The 20,865-nt window shown below is 30.8% G+C and overlaps 1 protein-coding gene and 1 pseudogene across 1 annotated transcript in view; both read right to left on the bottom strand.

Moving 5' to 3' along the window:
• Positions 1-20,865, bottom strand: part of LRP1B (LDL receptor related protein 1B) — a 1,647,539-nt gene that overhangs the window by 5,135 nt on the left and 1,621,539 nt on the right. Inside the window, exons 87-88 of the mRNA XM_039855262.1 lie at positions 7,435-7,511; positions 592-682 (exon numbers count right to left, since the gene is read on the bottom strand). Of these exons, the coding sequence (XP_039711196.1) occupies positions 592-682; positions 7,435-7,511 (168 nt within the window). The remainder of the gene's footprint in view (positions 1-591; positions 683-7,434; positions 7,512-20,865) is intronic.
• On the bottom strand, positions 6,883-7,000 carry LOC120597332 (uncharacterized; annotated as a pseudogene).

Consider the following 20,865-nt stretch of genomic DNA (forward strand, 5'->3'; position numbering starts at 1 on the left):
TTTTCAATACTCAAGTCATATAACTAAAATACTCTTTAACATAATTAAAAAACTGATCCACAAACCCTTCGTTCTGGGTAATAACCCCACAGGTAATTCACTCTTTCTGGATCTTTAAAACTATATACATATACATGTAAATTGAATAATAACACTACTAGTAATATATACCATAAACAAATGCACATTTTAGGAATGAAATGCACAATTTCTTATACACAATACATATTCAGTATGATTATATTGACATCACTAATCTTACACATTAATATAATAAAATCCCTTTCAGAGACTTGTGATTTCAAGGAAAAACCACCACAAATGTAAAATTCCAGTAAAATTTTAATTAATATGTCTCTTTGTTAATTTTTTTAGAATATATAAATGGAGCCATTCCACTAGCAAGCATACATAACATTGGGGAAGGGGCATTAGAATTATAATCACTCAAAATGAAATAGAGGTATAAAATGGTTTAGAAAACAGGATTTTAGATAAAATAACATGTTTTAAGAAATTTAAATAAATCTTTATGTTTCTGTAACTGTTTGTGTAGTTTATTTCCTGTTAGTCTATAACATTCCATCTTACCTTCTTTTTCTTTTACAAAGCACTAAACCAATTACTAAGGTGGCTATCAAAGTAACCAAGAGGACAAGAGGCACAATGATAGCAATACTTCCTGAAAAAGAAGTGAATGAAGAGAATGAACACATAAACAAAAAGTAAAGACTGATATAACTAAATATTACAACAAATCATTTGACCACTGATATAACAAAGCTTAGGCCGAATGTCTACATTCCTAGTTCGTGTTACTGAAACATTACTCCTACAAATTCTTGATCTACTGGAAATGTTTATTTAAATATCTTTCACTTATATGTTGCAGTTAAAACGTTGAGTTTCAAAATATCTACTTTTGTCAGTTTGAGTCTCAGTCTCACCACACACATTTACTTGCAATGATGTAAGTACATGCTGGTAACGCCTTATAAATCAACCAGGACTGAACACACATTTACACAATTTTACTGGTCACATTCCCACCCTCAGTTTTGTTCCTTTAGCTATAACTTCTCTCTGGCCAGGAGTACATGTGACAAGTTAGTGCAGCCTGGCAAAACAAAAAAGGGACGTCGGCACTGGATTTGTGATGACAATAGGCCTAAATATGTTTCACAAATTACTTGAAGTGAGACATCAAATAGGTTATTTAAAATTTGAGGCTTGACACTTTAAATATTATTTAGCCACTGAAATATTAAATAGTATATAAAAATATTTTTCAAAATCATATAAATTGAGGAATTTCTAAGCATAAAAAAAATTTGTTTTGAAGCTCCTGCTCTTTACCAATGAAACAGAGCAAAAAGACCTACCAATAGGGCTGTTAACTTGATTCAACAAAATAGGGGAGCAGAGGGGATTTTATTTCTCAAGTTCCACTTCTGGAATAGTTTCAGCAAAACATCTCTGCAGAGCTGGACTTATGGTGTAAATGGACATTTTTTTCTTTTTTTCACGTATTTATAAGAGTGATCTCATATTATATCACCTATCTTCAAAATGAAATAAAATATCTATGGGATAGATCTTCAAAAGTGGTCTAAGAAACTGAGTATTAGTTTTTATGCATCTGAGCAGGGAAAAAGCAAAACTGAGGAGAACCTCTGCCCTCCATTTCTAGGTTGGCAATATGGGACATTAATTTTTTTCCAAAAAAGGAGATAATACTTTAAAAATAATAATATAATAAAAATATAATAATATAATAAAAAATAACCTAATATTATTTTTCCAACAAATATCTAGTGCCCATGAAACAAAGGCTCTCTTTATTTGGAATAAGCATCTGATTGATTTAGTTAAGTCAGGTTAATCACTGCTTAAATTAAGAACAAAGCAACCCAAAAACTAATTGAAATTTCATGTGGAGATCTTGAATGATTCAGTGATGAACCATTAAGAATTATTAAATATTTGAATTTTCCTTTGCAAATACATGTGAATGTAAACATACTGTGGTAGAAATGTATGGTAATATTAAGCACAATAAGCAGCTGCTTAGGAACTTTAAAATAGAAATATAGGTCAGTTTTAACAGTTCTAGCCCAAAATTATCTGTGTGAGACAGTACATAGTGGAATTTACTTACCAAAACGCCAAAAAGTCTTTATTAAAGAAATGTCATGTGTAAAATAATCTGTCAGTTTGAAATTTCAAAAATAATTTGTCTAAAATAACCAAGTAACTATGTCTTCCTTGCAAGAAAAAATATGGCTTGCTTTCTTTAGTCAGTTTCTAAAATAAAAAACTCATTTTATTTTTTCATGTTTTTATTTTTTCTTGTTTTTAGTGAGTTTGATTTAATATGGTTTTGGGAAAGTGAACTTTATATGAATGTGTAATTTATTAGTAATTAATGACAGCAGAGAATCTGGCACTCTAGATAGTAGTGGATATTTGTTCCTGAAGTTTAAATACCAGTGAACAGTTGGTTTCTTCATAAACTATGACTTTAACTGATTGATCAAGACTTTGTAAATATCATTACTTTACTATTTATCATTTTCCCGCTAAAATTTGTGATAAATTAGTAGGTATAAAATACTACTGGTTTTAAGGTATATAAAGTTACTTTTCCCTCAATGCAACTGTATATTATTTAGAATATTAAATTTTATTTGTTCTACATAGTCTTTTATTCTGTAAGATAGAAATGCTGTTAATTATGTATTCTAGGAAACAAAAAACTTCCTTTTTCTTCTTTCTCCCATCATGAACGGCAGTTCCAATCCTTTATAAATCTTAAATAATACTTTGTTTAAGAATCTAGATTTCTGATATGTTTATATAACTAATCGAGATAACTGCAGTAATGCTTAAGGTTGCCAATAAATAATGCAGGATAGCAGTTTGGCAAGTTATAAAACAATTGGCAACCACATATATTTTTAGAATCATAAGATAGTATTTTTCAAAATAGGTACATTTTTCTAAGTAGCACATATAGCAGTAACTATAAAATTGCAACATGTGATGGTCATATTGCAGGTGATTTTTTTAACAGTACATTATTGGTGGATTGTTCTAAAATGACTTCAAAAAGTACTTTCTGTACTTATTAAGGGCTGAGAGAATATCTTAACAACAGAGCAACTTTTTCTTTGCAATATTTTTCTGAAGCCTCATTATACAACACTTTTTTCATTAGAAAAGTAACTATATTATTAAATTTTTATGTTCTAGAGACCCCTTCCATGAGAGAGGCAGTACAGTATAGTAGTTGAGATAAGGAACTCTGGAGCCAGGCTACCTCTGTTCAAACTTCGAATTACTAGCAACATATCCTTATTATTTGTCTTGCCTCCATCTACACATCTATAAAATGAGTGTAATCATTAATATCTACTTCATAATAATGTAAATATGATTGTCGATTTACCTAGAAAGTGCTACATGTTTATTAATTAATTAAAAATATATATTGTAATAGCATTCTATTCATGACTGTTTGCAGTTTGTACAATATATTGTAGAAACCAATTTATTTGTAATGTGAGGATATAAATTGTTCATCTCTCTTTGTACTTAGCAGAGTTCCTAGGATATCGTATGGACTATATATTCAATTTTTATTTAGCAAATATATTTTAAATGTTGCCATCTCCTACATGTTCAACATGTACTCTACTTTGTGCCAGGGGAACAAACATGCCTCCCCTCATGTTTTTTGATGTATATTTAGGAGATGACAAAGAAATGGATTTATTTAAGATAGCGCGATAAGCACTATTCCAGGAAAAAATATGCATTGCTCTAGAAATATAAAGGAAGGGCATCCAACTAGATCCGGGATGGAAGAGGACTGGATGTCTCTGAGACCTGAGGGATGAGTCTTCTTTAGTTTCATGAAATAGAATTCAGGTCAAGTGGGACAAAGAGATATTGAATTAATCTAGGAAGAGAAATGTAAAAGTCTAGAGGAGGAAAGATCAAAAAACAACAATGTGGCTGATGTGCAGAATGCAGAGTGGTGCAAGGAGATGTGGCTGTAGAGGACAGCAAAGGTGATGTTCTGAAGGGCTGTGTAAGCTATGTAAATGAGCTGGGCATTTCTATTATTTAAAAAAAAGAGCAAGGTCGAAGAAAATTTAGGAAGTAATATCACTGGATATATTGTTTGACTTGACTTAAGAGACAAGGAGCATTAAGAACAGTTAAATTTTGCTTGGGTAACTAGGTAGATTTTTCAGCCATCCATATATATATATAGGAAAGCAAAACGAGGTACAGGAAATTGGCTAGTTGAGTGAGAGAAGGTGATGAGAACATCTGAGGGTATGCTGAGCCTGAGATTCCTGTGGAATATGAATAGATGATAAATATAAATGATGATGTAGATATAGATATAAATATAGATAATATACATATACATATCTACATTACTGCCCCACAAATGCTGATTATACTTATATCCTCCTCAATTTTGATATATACGAACTGCATAATTCAGACACTGCATGTTTAGTCCCTTCAAACTTTAGGCAAAATTAAAATAAGAATATATACTGAGTTGTATCATCCTTAGTTTAAAACTATTCAAAATAACTTCAGAAGAGTCAGACTAGCTTTTTCAAGTAGAACCCAAGCAGACAGTCAAAGGATAATAGATCTGCTTAATTCTACAGGCAGAATTTTAGATACTTTAAACAGGAAGGGCCAGAAAATATCAGTATTACTACTCAGAGATGATTTAAAAAGCTGTGCATCAATTAGAAAGGTAAATCTCTGTGCCAGTTGATGGCACTTAGGCCAGCAGTGGAAGTGTATTCTCAATTATTCCAAGGTCCAATGATTATGAAATGCTTCACTGTAAGCAGAAATGCAGATTTAAAAACACTTTCCTGAAAGTATCCATCTTTCTTATTGGGCAAATGACTTCTGCTCAAGTTCAGGGAACATTTGACAATCATTCAAAACCACTGGGCTTCACTAGAGAATAAAATAACCCTTCTACCTTAGGAAGAATCAGTTTAACTATTTTTTCCTTCTTTTTACTTATTGAGGGAAGTTTTCCTCAGCATAAATGTCTAATGTAAAATATCTTCTAATAGAGTCATTATTTGGTCAACCTTGCTCAAATCCGAAATATGAATTACATAGCTAATAGCTCTTTCAATGTGCCTTGATACTTCCATTAAATTTAGTGACTTTATTCAGTGAAGGAAGAAAGAACATCAGAATCTTTGGGACAAGAGTTACAACTACCTGGAACTCCTCCTCCCATTTGATGTTCTCTGTTTTAGAACTGATGCATGTAATTAGAGGCATTTTGTTTTAAGGGAGCTTGTTGCCCCTGCGAACAGTTGAAGGCTTCATCCTCCAGTGAAAAATATCTGTCACACCCCTCCTCCACACCGTTTTCTAAACATTAAACCTTCCCATTTGAATGACCTTATATACAAATTGAAAATTCAATTGACATTATGCTATGTTTCTTTCTTTTTGTTTTAGAGTTTTATCAATATTTAAAATTGTTTTTGATGCTCTAAAATGATATGCATCTCATTTATCCTAAATAATTGAGGAATTATCACAAAAGAAATGCTAAAGTTCTTTGTCTTTACAATTTTCAACTTATAAATTCACTGTGTTCTATAAGTTGATAATTTAAAATGCATTTTTTATTTAAAAAATGCTCTCAATAAAGGTTGAGTTCTGCAACTAGATCACAAAGTCATATGCAAATTAGTATGCCTCCAGAATTATTAGTAATATTAGTAGGGGCTCTAGATCCTGAGAGGAGAGAGGGGAATTTTTCTCCCCTTCCTTTTGCAGTAGCAAATTAAACAAGATATATTTTGCCACCTCTACTACCTTTTATGAACAAATTTCCCAAATCTTAGTGCTCTCTTATACAATTATGTGCTCATAGCTTTCTTAAGGCTTTATCTCTTCCCTTTTCTAAGAACAACAAACACATTTTAGAGTAAATTCAAAATGCTCTATGAATAAAGATAACTCACTTCATCTCTCCAAAATCAAATATTCATGTTTAGGCTAGTCTAGATCTATTTGCCATTTTTCAAAGATGCCAATTCTTATTAGCCCAAATTAATCTCTAAATGCTGTGACTTTGGACATTGTTGGTTGGAGAAATTCAAGCAATAATATATAAACTATTTTGGGATAGGAACAACAAACAAATAAATAAGCAAACCCTGGAAGCCTATATCTAGGGTACCAACCTTTGTATACTTTTGACTTTAATAGTGTCTTTCCTTTTTCCCAAACTGCACTATATGGTTTATTTTTGTTTGTTTTCATGAGAGTGTTTTCATCGGCAGTGAAAGACTAGAGAAAAACTGCTAAACTAAACATTTGTCACTCAGAAATGTTATTTTTCCTCTTCAAGAATATATTTGCCCGCTTGAGGTATATTACAGATTTTTCAAAGTTCTCCACTCATGGTCAAATTAATAACAAAATGTGCAAATTGAGAAACTTTACTTCAGACTTTTATTTTGAAAATCTTTATAAAATCATGTAAAATAGTTGGAAAACAGACACAATGTTGATGTAGATGAAAGTTTATATCAAAGACTTGTCTTAAGACTAGAGCTGCACAAAAATGAGTTGTAAAATATTAAGCTATATTTTAATAAATTTTAAAATCATTACTTTAAAGACAAGCTATAAATTAACTATAATTTTTATTAAGAATTGTTTGTTAATACAATTCTCTCTCTCTTTTTTTTTTTTTTAAGTGAGGCAATCTTTGGTTGACCTCACAGATTGCAAGGGCCTTGTCAGTTTACATTCCTTTCTTATTTATTTATTTATTTATTTATTTATATTTTTATTATTATTTTTTTATGCCTACAGCACCTGGTCTTCCTAGGTGGTCTCCCATGCAAGTACTAATGGGCCCAACCCTGCTTAGCTTCCGAGATCAGACAGGATTGGGCTTGTTCAGGGTGGCATGGCCATAGACAATATAATTCTCTAAATCTAACGAATCAAGTATGATTTTCCACAACAAATTAAAATGCATTTTAAGAAAATATATGTTTCTCTAATTAAAATATGAAATTATTTTTCTAAGTATTCTCACTTCCATTTTGATATTTGCATCCTTTGTAGCTCATGTATATTTCCTAAGAAAAGCTTACTCTAGGTTTGCATTAAGAAAACTGCCAAAATTTGAGATGAACTCTAATAGCCTAAAAGAGAACATAAAGCTGGATCCTGTTACCAGGCGAGTGCACAGAGCTTCATCTTTCAAAAAACACTGCCATTGCAGTGGATCTCTTGTAAAATTCCATGAAAGAGATTTCCCAGACTCGACTCCCTCAATAATGGTATAAAAAGAAAAAATATATTTTTGTACCATGTAGAACACCCAAGATATTAATCTGAGAAACTTACTTGTGCTGATATGATCAGACTTGCTGCTCTTTGGGGCTGGCCTCTCGCATTGTGTGCCTGACCAGTTGGTGGAACATCTAAGAAAAAAGAAATCAGTGAATAACAACCTACAAGGCCGGTAATGCAGTAACTTTAACCAAATGAAATGAAGGAGCCAGCCATCACAAATTAATGGACATTAGGTAAAGATTTATGCTAATTTCCTTTAGATTGTCAGTATGCTGAAGTTAACTACAATTGGACTTCATTGTTTAAATGCTTTTAAAATTTAGTTTTATAGTCATTTTTATTTATTCTATGTTAAACTAAAAATTGGCATATTTTATAGCAAAATGGTAATCTTAAGGCAGTAATTAATTTGAGAAGTCTTAAAAATTACAAATAATCACTGTAAAAATTTTTACTTTTCTAATCAGAAAAAGGAAAGTATAGCACTTTCTCATTTAAAACCATACTTTTATTATCACGAAATCGAGAGAATATGCCCAAGGTTTTATTGGGAAGAGCTGTCTTCTTCATATAGACACTAGGACATTAGGATGAAAAGTCTAACAGAGGATTCAAATAATAGATCAGATTAAAATCCATTATTTAAACATAAATCGCAACTATATAATTAGTTAGTTGCATCAAATAAATGCTGAAATGGTTTGCCTATTGGCTAACACAAGATTTCTTTTTTCATCTCTCAGAGAAAATTCACAGAAAACCATTTAATTGCTTCAGTTCTTATTTAAAATGACTGTCCATATCAACAATAGTTATACAGAATAAAATAAAGGCTTCCAGAGCCATTCAAAGTACATCTTTCTGCGCACAATGGCTAAACTAAATAACTGCAATTTGAAGGCCTCTGCCAATTCTGTCATAGTCAATTTAGATAGCTTTAGCTGTTTTCAGAACTAGTCTTCTGTGATGTCATGTGAATTATTTGAGATATTCATGAAGACAGTATTGGTTGCTCTAAAACATGGGCAAGTCTCGTAAAGTCATCATTGATGACAAACTCAAATCATGGGAAACAAAATTTTATTTCATAAAAGCATATATTAACTTCAGCACAATCGACAATATTGCTACTATTCAAAACTATCGTTATTTAATTAATGATATTATAAAACTATGAGTATGGAGCATGATTTAGGTGAAAATATTATATTATGATTAGGTCATCACATATATTGTTTTACTTTTTGTTCGGATTCTTTATAAAAAGCTTACATATATATTTTCTATACAGCACATTTATATATTACACTACAAGTAAATAATTAAAATAGATAAATTTTGAGGTCAAGTCTATGACTATCCATATTGCTGAAATGAGGTAATGGAATGAGCACATTTTCAAATAATTATTATAAAGCGAACGGTCTATAAAATCATTGATTTTTTAAAAAAATCATTTCTTCCTCAGTTGTAGTTTTGCAGATGAATGATCTAGAAAATTGTTCCAATTCTTCACAGTTTCTAATTCTTGACACAGTCCACAAATAAATCAAAATAACATGTTTAGTAAGACTTTGCAAACATGTCAGAGTGAATTCTGATCACTGCAAAATTCTTTTTGTTTTCTGTAGCTTTACACTTGTCAATTCTTTCTAATTGACCACTGAGAATGTTTTATAAGCTCCAATGAAAAGATTATACTTTAGTAATTTTATTATTTAGCTGATGCATACAAGGCTATTTTGTGGAATTATATTAAGTAAAATATCAAAATTTGCTCTTTACATTACCTTCTCTGATTCAAAGAAACAAGCAAACAAAAAATCTTAAATCAGGTTTCATGTTAAATAAGAGGAATGACTTGCGGTACATTTTTGTTATGTTACTGGAGACAAGAACTGGGGCTCATCATTACTGCGAGATGCTTGGAAGTCAGAAAATGAAATTCCTCAGGAATTAACGAATTAAATGCTAATGGATTAGATTATGTTCTGATATCAACATCATGTATTTTAGGTACTTTAGGAAGTTATGAAATATGCCTTTAGAACTTAAGAAGAGCAGAGAGAAATTTTTTAAAAAAGAAGATAAATGTACTATGATTCTTACTGCAACCCTTGGAATTATTTAAGTAGGATAGGTAGTATTTGTTAACAGTATTGATTAATTTTCTATTTTATTTATAACTTGGAACATAGTATTTATAATAGATAAAAGACGTCACCTACTAGTGGTCATAATGCTCTACTTTTTTAAATGAAAATACATTGAAATTCTTAATCTTCAGGGAATATTTTACATATTGAATACTGGCAATAACTCTCAAAGACTGTGATGAAGAAAAATTAATTTTAACAGTTATATATCTTAATCCATTGATAATCACTTTGCAATGCTCCCCATACTCCTTATTAAATAATATTTTATGGCCAAAGAAAAGATATGTTCCACTGTTCTACATTTGTCCTACTCTTAAAAAAATACTCTCTTCTGAGATATTAAATAAAATAGAAATTATCATTCTTGTTGCCTACTTTATAAAATTACTACTTAAGGAATTTGCTGATCCATGACTTCTTCTTCCAATGGTTGATTTAAGACCAAGAATTTTTATTATATTTATAGAAATTCATAAATCTTTATACTCTGAGTAGACTAAAATGATCAAAGCCATTAATTGCACAGCATTCAAGAATTAGAATGCATGTGGATCATCAAAATTTCCTATTTAATTTCTCACTGTATTATTTGCATAATTGTGCTAACTATGATTTCTTTGGCATCTGTCTCTTTTTCATTATTCCTCAAGCAAAATTCATAGTCATGTTTTGGTCATGTTTAATCTGTGCTGTTACAACTCACTGTTCCTCGCTATTCATCCTTGGTCAATTATGTTCAAGTTAGTCCTTCATGACCCTTCCCGCAATTTTTTTTCTCATCATCATAAACACCAGTATATCATTCTTTTTAAACATATCATATGTTTCACACTGCCTTTAACCTTAGGACAACGAAAATCAGCTTCTTCTTCTTATGTTGATCACTATATCACTCTGAATTATTTAACATTTTAAACACTTCTATAAATTTTAATTATTGTTGGATAACTGAAAGATAGATAGATCCTTATTTAGTTAAACAATCGTTTATCTTTTTTTTCCTCACAACATATGAAGATATTGCTCCTTGCAGTATCTCGAAGTCAATAGCTGCCTAGTAAAGAATTATTAACGTTCTTTTTGACTTCTCCCCTTCTATATGGGCCATTGACATTAAAAAGAAAGATTATTTACTGCTACATTGTTTTCTTAAATATATTCTTACAATTCCATTGTAGTAATATGTATAAAATGTTCTTAATTATATGTATAAAATGTTCTTAACTATATTTTATGACATTTCCTTTATGTTATAGATTAAACTATTTATTACCAAATTGAAATTCTGGAATTCCATATACCAGAGATTTTTCATTTAGCAACTTGGACTTGTGTTCAGAAATATGCATTTTAACAAAATGAGTATCATGCAAGCAATTCACAAATCACACTTCAAGGAATATTTGAGATAAATTACTACTATATTCCTAAAGACATTCTTTTTAGACCAAATATTCTTCAATCACTTTTTATTTATTTATTTTTTTAGGATGAGAATGATATGTATGATTGTTCAAAAAAGTAAATAACATTAGTAGAAATTCTTTACGTAATACCCGAAAAACTGAGTGTGCTTTTGTTTTTGGTAACTAATTCTTATCTGAATGTTACTATATGAAATGTATAGTTAGTTCATTTACTATGTCCTTAAAGAGTTTGTGGAATTATTGTATAGTTACAATATTATCTGTTTCAATTGTAATTTCCTGTAGCATAGGGGAATATCTTTGTGTAAAGGCAGTAGCTTAGCAAATATTACTAGGAAGCATAATAAACAGTTTTAGAATATCAAAATAAGTTTGGCCTATTTAAGGGGTAAAATATTTACAAAAAAATAGTTTTTACATTTAATTGCCTAAATCTGAGACATATAATTAAACTGTCCAAAATAATGACAGCTCTGAAGTAGTGGAGTGATTGTTACAAGGAGAACCGAAATCAGATACAAAATACTGAAGTTGTATTAAAATTTTAGGTATTGTCTTTCACTGTAACAATGATCAACTTGTGTGGACTACACATGTTATTTTGCAGAAATGTGGTCTAGAGTCTTCTGCCTTGTGAAGACCTCAAAACAAAATAATGAAATTAATATTTGTTCCCACTTTTCATCAAATATAAAAGTCATGGGACTCTTCTAATCAAGGTAAAATTCAGAGGTGAACCTTAAAGCAATTTGAAATTGAATTTCTCCTCTTATATATATGTGGTAGACTGCTTGTTAAGCATAATGATGGAGACATTCAGAAAGAAAAATATTTCAATATACCCTTTTCTATCTACACAGAGGTAAAAATGCCACAAAGGAATTAAAGAAACCTTAGAAAACTTGTCATGAAAATTTTAGTGTTCTAAAGTCTCTTTAAATAATTTTTTTTAAATGATTACATTTTGAGCACCAGATTTATAGTATATTCATATACTATATGAAGAAAAATTAAGAGTCATTTGCAAAATTTATTCTGATTGATTCTGAAAATTTCTTTTGTTGTTGAGTGAGTCATGACTACTTTTTCATGACATTTCTAACTTTGAAGATTTACACTCTTCATAGCCCCCAGCACTTTTTATGCCCCCTCTCCTTGTAGATAGTATTGTAAAATGAAAAAAAAAAATCATTGCATTTGGGACAGATATTTGGATATTTATTCACCTGTTTGTTAATTTTACTTTAAAATATTATTTCATGTTATTTTTTCCACAACCCTCTGAGATAAAATTATTGTATATATTAATATCATAATGATTCTTAATTTTTTCAAATGCCTCAAAAATTTTCTAACCTAACTTTGACGTGAAATTTTGCGAAAGGTTATTGAACCTTTCGCATGTGCTGAACTTTGTGCCATATACTAGGATAAGTATTTTCATATGAAAAATACTCTTTAACTTCTATAATAATCTGTGAGTTGGAATTATGCACCATGTGAAATGAGGAATTGCATGTTCAAATGATTTTCCCCAAAGAACATAGCTAATAAGTGGTGGAATTAAAATGTGGGGTTATTATTTCATCATTGTTTTCTATGACAATGCCATGATTCTTCTAATTCAATACAGGAGTACAAATAAATGCTTTTCCTTGCTCTCTCATGCCCAAGAGAGTATCAGGCTCTTAATAAAAGTCAAATGTTGTCTGAACAAAAGAAAATAAATTCTTTTTTTGTTTTGTCCAGTAGTAAAGTTGTAAGAATTACCGCATCGGTTCAAACCTGCAGTCAGTAATGCTAAATATTCTGTCTCTGGCACTGACGGTTAGGGGTATGTTATTAAAGGATGATAATATCTTTCTAAATATCAACTTTTGATTTTGTGTTGGTTCCAAAATAATGTTCTCTATACAAATTTGACTGTTTCTTCTTAAATGGCAATAGCTAGGTATTATCCTGCTTTATTTTCTTCAAAAAGCTAAAGGTAGTATCTAAAATTTATGTTTGTTGTCATAAGTACACTGGATTCAACTCTATAGTAATATAATGCCTAATTTAAAAATATTATATTAAATCATTGTGTTACTTAGTACTGATAGCATTAGTAAGACAAAATCAGTCTTACTTTAATATTAAGAGAATTTGGTCAGAAAGAGTTCTTGATTTTTGAGGAGTGTTAATGTGATGAAGTAAAAAAATAATAAGATGTTCAATACACTCTGACCAATAATTATTTTAGGACAAATAAAAATTAATAACTTTCAGTTGAAGTGGTGGCCATGAAAAAATAAAATTATTAAAATAGATTACTTAAAGTGATTTATTTTAAAAAGTAAGGAGAAACATAAAAGAAAAGATAAAATCTATTTTGCCAAGAAATTATCCATAAAAGAAAGTTTGTTAAAATTGGGTGGTTTAAGTTAGAAATGTTTAAACATAAAATTCTGTGCAGGCCACTTGAACAGAAATGACCAATGAAGTGTGAAATGATGATTGAATAAATATAAAAAAGTGAAATCTCTTGTAATGGAAAACTTTTACCATCTAGATATTCTCCAGGAAATTTTATTGAAAGCAGATCTGAAAGGCATAAGTGTTTTTTAGAATGAGTAGACAATTTCTATTGAACTGAATGTATTACATGCATCAACTGAGAGGGAAAAAGAACAATCATTAAATTAGTATTAAGTAATATAGTGGATGTAATTGAAGACATAAAAGTAGGCTATTAAATTGGAAACAGTGGTTACAATTTCATAACTAAAGATGTGGGGAAGAATGTATGCTGCAATATTAATAGAAAGTTCTATCTACATATTGCCAAGAAGAATGGCCAGTTCCAAAATTGGCTTAAAAACATATCAAACCATGGGAGGTGAAAATCTCTGCTTTGTGCCAGTCAAAGTAACTAGTTTATTACCTGAATATTTTATGTTTTAACACACAATATGAGTGAATAATAAAAGCTTTTTTTTAATAATAGAAAGTCCTTCCTGTGGTACCAGGTGGTACAATCCGAAATATACTACAATAAAGATGTCTGGCATATCCAGTTGCAATTATTAAGTATTGTTAAGCTATATAAATCTTATTCAAATCGAGGACAATGGTAGGGATATCAGAAAGTATTATTACAAGATTTTGAGTATGTAAATAATGATAATATAAAAAATTTATGCCTTTTATTCTTAAATCAATGCTACTAATTAAACCATATGCATCTGATGCTTTTCTTGAAATCACATAAAGTTAATTTGGGATCAAATACTAGACTGAAAGTTGTTTGATATAGTTTTCTTGTCCCACCATGGAATATGAGCAAGAAATAAAACTCTGTTCTTAGAAGCATTTGAAATATGCGTGTGTGTGTGTGTGTGTGTTTTATAGCAGTAAAGTTTGGGGAAAGCAGTTTGATAAAGGGAAAAGTAATTTTAATTATTAAAGAGGTAATAATTACACAAGTAAAAATAATATGTAGTTATATTGTATTTGGTTTCTTTGTTTATTCTGATTTACTGTTTATATTAAAGCTCAAGAACATGACCCAAAATCAAGGGAAAATAATGTGACTACATCAAAGCTTCATAACAATCGCTGCCCAATATACAACTATGCAATAATTATTCTTTGTCAGGTAGTGTTACTTGTGCTCTTAAAGAGCAAACCAGACTTTAAACTTGTACAGAAAAATGTAATATCTCTATTCCATTATTTTTCCATGGCATGGCTAGCCTGGTGAAAGCTAGAACAAGCTACAACTTGTAAGCAGGGAACATAAAGGACAGATATTGATGTGACAGCTTTTCTTGGCCTTTACTATTCCAAAAGAGATGCACATTTCATATTTTGTGCTTTGATAATATGCCAAGGGGCACAAAACAAATAAGAGACATGCAATGACCTGACTCTTGAAATGCGGACAGCACAGACTACTAAAGTTGAATTACTCAATACCCCTGCTGAAGAACTGTGATTTGTTTGAAATCACTCATGACAATTTCCTTAGGCTCTTCTCAAATATTCTCTAAGGGGCTACAAGTTCACTAGCGCACATCGAATGCTGTTCATCCTGACAGCAGGATCAGTGAAGAGTAAATCGTGCAGTTTCTTTTCCACAAGGCCAATATTTTGAGAAACCAAGGCCTTAATTAGCTGTTGTAATATAGAAGAAGAATTTCTACCTTTTAAAAATTTGTGACAGAAACAGAACCTATAATCTTTTTCCCAAAAGCTCCAAAAGGCTTCTGTAGTACCTGCACATTTCCTTAGCTGTTTCTTGCCCTAAAGACTTAGAAAATAATACTGAACTTTTAATAAAATAACTAGATTGGAACAGTCACAAAAACAGGGAAAATAAAATGCCTAATCCAGATCATTCTCTTAATGAATGTCCCTTTGTTACTTATATATTCACTTTGCATCACACTGCATTTTAAAAATCTACTTCGAAAATGTTCATAAAGCTAATTCCTGTGTCTATTTCCTAAGGTAACACAGTCCTTTCTTTCTCTGTTGTCCCTCATAGGACTTGAACTGGGCTCTACTTATCGCAGCTGCCTTTGCAGTCACTATTACTATGACTATCACTGAACTACTAATCTTTTAGTTATGCCATATTTTGCCTTATTTTCAATAACAATACTTTTTTTTTTAATCGTACTTTATTTTTCAACTTCAAATTCCCAGAAGTTCGAATTATACCAGGTTCTTAGCATTTTATCTTTTATCTATTACAAGGGCTTTACAGTTTTACTTTACTTTTTTTTTTTTTGAATGTTTACTATGTTAAAGACAATATTCTATGTTTTTCACATATATTACATTTCTTAATCTTCAAAACAATGTTAGAAAGTAGATACTATTAGCATTTTCGCATTACAATGACAAAAGAGCCAAATAGAAGAAAAAAATAAAAAGCTAAACAAACTGCAATCCTGAGATATAATATCCTCTGTCACTTGTCTCTTCTTTGTGCCCTGTTTATCAATAAAGAAGTCTTTTTTTTAATATAAAAAACAACTTTATTTTCCTTTACATTTCATATTGGGATTCATTTTAAAATTTATTTTTCAAGTGCATGTTTTCTTGTTCCAGCACCATGTCATCAAGACCTTTCTGAAATATCCATATGAGTATGATACTTCATATTTCAAATATTATCAGTGTTTCTCTACTGCTTGTAGAATAAATTTCAAATTCCTAGCTAAGCTTTCTATGTTCTTCCAAATTATGTCACTAATATTACTGTCCAATACTCATCCACCAGCACTGTTTACATTATACCAGTCAAATCCTCAAAGTCTCTGCCATATTTCTTCTTGCATCATCTTATTCTACAATAGACTCAGAGGTCCTCGAGGGCAGGGACTATATCTCACTTTCTTTCTATTCCCTTTTCATTTTTGAGAAAGAATTCCCAAGTAAAAACAACAACAAACAAACAAAAGATGAGGAGAAGAGACAAAAAATGAATAAAATTAAGTTTTCCTAATTATTTCTGGTGAATTCAGTCATTTATTTAGTTCTTTATTTAAAGAGATATTTTACCTGAGTTTTAGAACATTCAGGAAATATCCTGTTGTACTTTTAAAAAGTATCATAAAAATTAGAAAGATAGTCAAAAATTATGATAAAATAAATACCTTTCTAATTTTTTCTGACTCTCATAGGTTTTGACGATTTATTAACAAAGTAAAATATGATATTATAATGGTGATAGAAAGATGATGTCAGTCAGATCTCACAAATACAATACAGGTTCCAAGGTATTTTTTTAAGCAACAATGTGGCAAAATAGGTAATTCAGACAGAACCTCTTACTTGAAGAAATTTACAGTATAACTGAGAAAAAAAGACATGTAAATTGAAGAAGGCCATGTTGTAGAACAAGCAGCATTCCAAGGCTAAATTCATAGAAATATGTTTCACGTCCAAAGACCACACATGGGAGATCAATTCTAGCCTAAAATATGAAATATCGCTAAATATTATGAAAAATATAAACACACACATGCACACAGATGATCAGAGAAAAGTGATACTTTTGTGAGAAACCATTTTTCCCCAAAATAAACAAGATAAAAAACAGATGCCCGTGTAAATTTAACAACAAAAAAGGAATAGATTAGAGAGAAATGTTCACAGCAAGTAATTTTTAGGTTTTGTTCGAAATGAAATAAAACATAAAAACTAGCTGTGCTCTCTTGCTTTTGAAAACATGGAGAATTATTATTGGGCAAAAAAGCAATAATATATATTATAAGAAATATCTTAGAGTTTTGCCCTATTGCCATTTTCAAAACAGTGAGTGCCTGAATTGTTATGATTTCAAAAGCAATGCAATATCAGAGTTAGATCTTTTTGGTTCTCCCATTTCAGATGATACAAATAATTTAAAAACTTGTTTTTTTTTTCTTTTTTAAAGAGAATATAAATTATACAGAAAACTATTATTAAAAAGCATAACCCAAATTTTATCATTAAAAGATAATCGTTAACCTTGAAGCTACATGAGTTAAATATTTGTGTTTGTTTTGTTCACTGATATATCCTTCAGTGCTTAAGATATTGTTTGGTATATAGACGCTAGATAAACATTTGTTGATGAATGGCTATGGAAAAAGGATATTGGTAGTATTTTTGTTATCTAAAAGGCCAAAGTAAGAATAAAACGAAGGATGGATATCTGGAGTTCTAATTTATAGACTGTGGATATATATGTTAGGGATTATAATAAAAAATAAGTATAAAGAACTATTATATTTCTTGATGTTAGGACTAAATAGGCTACTTACACACCTAGATATGCCCTGGTATATTATTTTAAAATATCAGGAGAATAAATTATAAAACCGTAGAAAAAAATTAAACATAAATATTTAATTGTGACCCAAGAATATTATGATTAGCTCCTCAGTTATTGTTTATTATTAACAACAGATTCTGTTAGTCTTAATTTTGTGGCTAATGGGAATCTTCGTCTTCTCTGGGTCTTCATAGATATTTCAGAAGAGTTTGAGGTAACTGTATTTGGGGTTATAACTAATTTAATTTCAAACCAGTTTCTAAACAAAAGTTCAAATAGGTCTTAGATTTAAATACACATGCTCTGTAGGCCTGTGTATTTGAATTTGTGAACAATTAGTCCAAACTCACCATTTCACAGACAAAGTAAATGTGACACCAAGAGATAAACTAACTTGTCCCAAATTATTGCTAGTTTGATTCATAAAGTCTATACTTTTGGATGCAATATTTCTACTTTTGGGTGTTAATCTTAGAAAACTAATGAGAGACAAATTAAGATATTAACACACATAAGTTTTTACTCTTAGACAAAAATAGTTAACAAAAGAACGAAACACACACACGCACACACACTCCATAATTAGTAAATGATATATAGTTAAGTAAATAAAGTAAGGAAAATCTAGACAATGGAACATTGGGAAACCATTGTGAATAAAAGCATCTAATTATTCACACTGACATGGAATGATGTTCTTAAGAATTGCAAAGTAAATAAACATAAAAGAGCATTTATCAGTTTAGTACAGAATACTCTACTAATGTATATTTGCATAAAGAAACTGAATGCATAGTATCCAAATATAACAATGGTTATTACTAGGAAATGTGGGTATTTAAAAAACTATCAGAATTATTAATTTTTATTTCTAAAATATCCATAGTCTAATAAAAAATAATGCCTATAAAAAATGTGTTTAATATTGGCATTGAGGGGTTATTTTATTCTAGTTTGAGAGGAAATCTTTAGATCATTCCCTATCAAAGTCTGTCCAAATGAAAAAAGTGTTGATTTAGTTGTATTTTAGTTGATTTAATAATATAAAGACTCCTTAGTAATTTCTCAAAAAATTATAGTGTGAAGAAAAGTCAAATAAAAAAAATGCAACGTATACAAAACCAAATATGAAGTTTTTATGAAATTTGTGACTAATTACAATGCTAAGATCTCAGCCAGGAGCTGCTTGCCAAAAACAAAAGCTAGAGTTTGGGATTCCCAAAATATCTTCAGCAAGTTACCTCAAATAAAACCATATGCATAGGGTATAACCATACCACCAAGATTGAAAGATAGAAGTTAATTATAAGTCTAGAGTTATAGTCACGGTAAAATCAAAGCAGACATTGAGCACCTAGAGGCTTTAAACAGGTTTTCAGAGTAATATTATATGTGCTCATACGACATGTCTTTACTATGGAAGTTTTTATATGTACATACTAGAACCATCTTCCTAAAGAAAAAAAAAAATCTAAGGCTTAGAGAGTCTTATAGGCCACATCAAAAGTCATCAGAAGAATGAGTATATAAATCCAGGTAGCATGACTGCAAAATCTTCTCTTTCCACTTACTGTATCTTGCCATAGAATCAAGAAAGCTTTCTTACTATCTGTTTCACTTTGATAGTGATGATGCCAGCCAATAAATGGATCCCTCTGGTACTGTTAATACAGGAGACTCATGTGTACAGAATCAGGATTTGAATCTGTATTCAGAATCCAGACAATAGAAGAAAGATCTCTACAGAGAAGAATCCCTGACTTCCTCATTGTCCCCTACTATATTTTTTCATGAATCTCTAAGCATTGATTTATTTCCAGGAGAAGTTTATGAGCACATTTCAATATCTCCTTGGTCTTCAATGGGATGGGTCAACATGGAGAAGGATTGCTGTGCCTTAGAAAATTTATAACTAAACAGAAGGTGTGCAAAGGTGGGAAATTCTATGAAAATATTATTTGTAACAGAGAGGCCAACAGTAGACTCCCTAATGGAAAATATATGTGGTGATTGTTTTAATTTGCTAGGTCTTCCATAACATAATACCACAGACCAAGTGACTTAAATAACAAAAATTTATTTTCTCACAGTTCTGAAGGTTATTAACTTAATTACCTATTTAAAGGCCAGATAAAGTCACATTCCAAGGTACTGAGGGTTAAGGTTTCAACATATGAATTTGTGGGGTACACAATAAGCCCATAACACTTATCCTCTGATCTTTCAAAATTCATGTCCTTCTTGCATACAAAATACATTCAGCTCATCCCAATAGCCCCCAAATTTTTAACTCATTACAAAAGGGAGAAATTGTAAAGAAGAAAAGGTCAGAGGTCCTAAATAAGTCTGAAACCTAACACAACAAATTCTATATTTAAGGCTCAAGAATAATACCTCTGCGTTTGATTCTCTGTCCTCTGGGACCAGCAGGGTGGAGCCCTACTTTCTGGGCCCACTGGGGTGACAACTCATCACTACCTCAGTTGGGGGCAGGAGCTCCACTTCTGAGGCCCTGGACAGCAGACCCCAAGGCTCTGGGCAGAATCTCTTTTCTCTTGGCCCTGGAGATGGCAGACTGACCTGGTGAAACTGAGGAGTTGGCCCTGCCCTATGGACACCTGTACCCTCTAGAATCATGATGACAGTGGCAGCTCTGCCTGATCTCTGAATTGCCTTCAGGATCATTCTTCTCTGTTCTTGAAGTATAATGCATGTTTTCAGCAGATAGCTCTCTTGGCACATCTTGTAGAATCTCAGAAGTCCGCCTGCTTTTCTTCCTTTTTTATCTGCCTCTATCTCCATCAGTCCAAATAGACAACATTGATGGTAACAGGGTTGACTTGATCCATGAATCGGGTCTGGAATCTTTTTAGAGCAAACAATCATCCATCCACGCCCTTGATATTTTTTCCAGAACATATTTTCTCATCTTTTGCAATATGAATAAATTAAGAATTTTCCAAATTTTCAAGGTTTTTTTTTCACTTAATATAATTCCTTCAATTTATCTTTCTTCTCTTACATTTTACTATAAATTACAAGGAAAAACTAGGCCACACCTTTAATATATTTTGTTTTACTTCGAAAT

The sequence above is a fragment of the Pteropus medius genome, unplaced genomic scaffold (genome assembly GCF_902729225.1).
Source record: "Pteropus medius unplaced genomic scaffold, Ma_sr-lr_union100, whole genome shotgun sequence".
NCBI lineage: Eukaryota > Metazoa > Chordata > Mammalia > Chiroptera > Pteropodidae > Pteropus > Pteropus medius.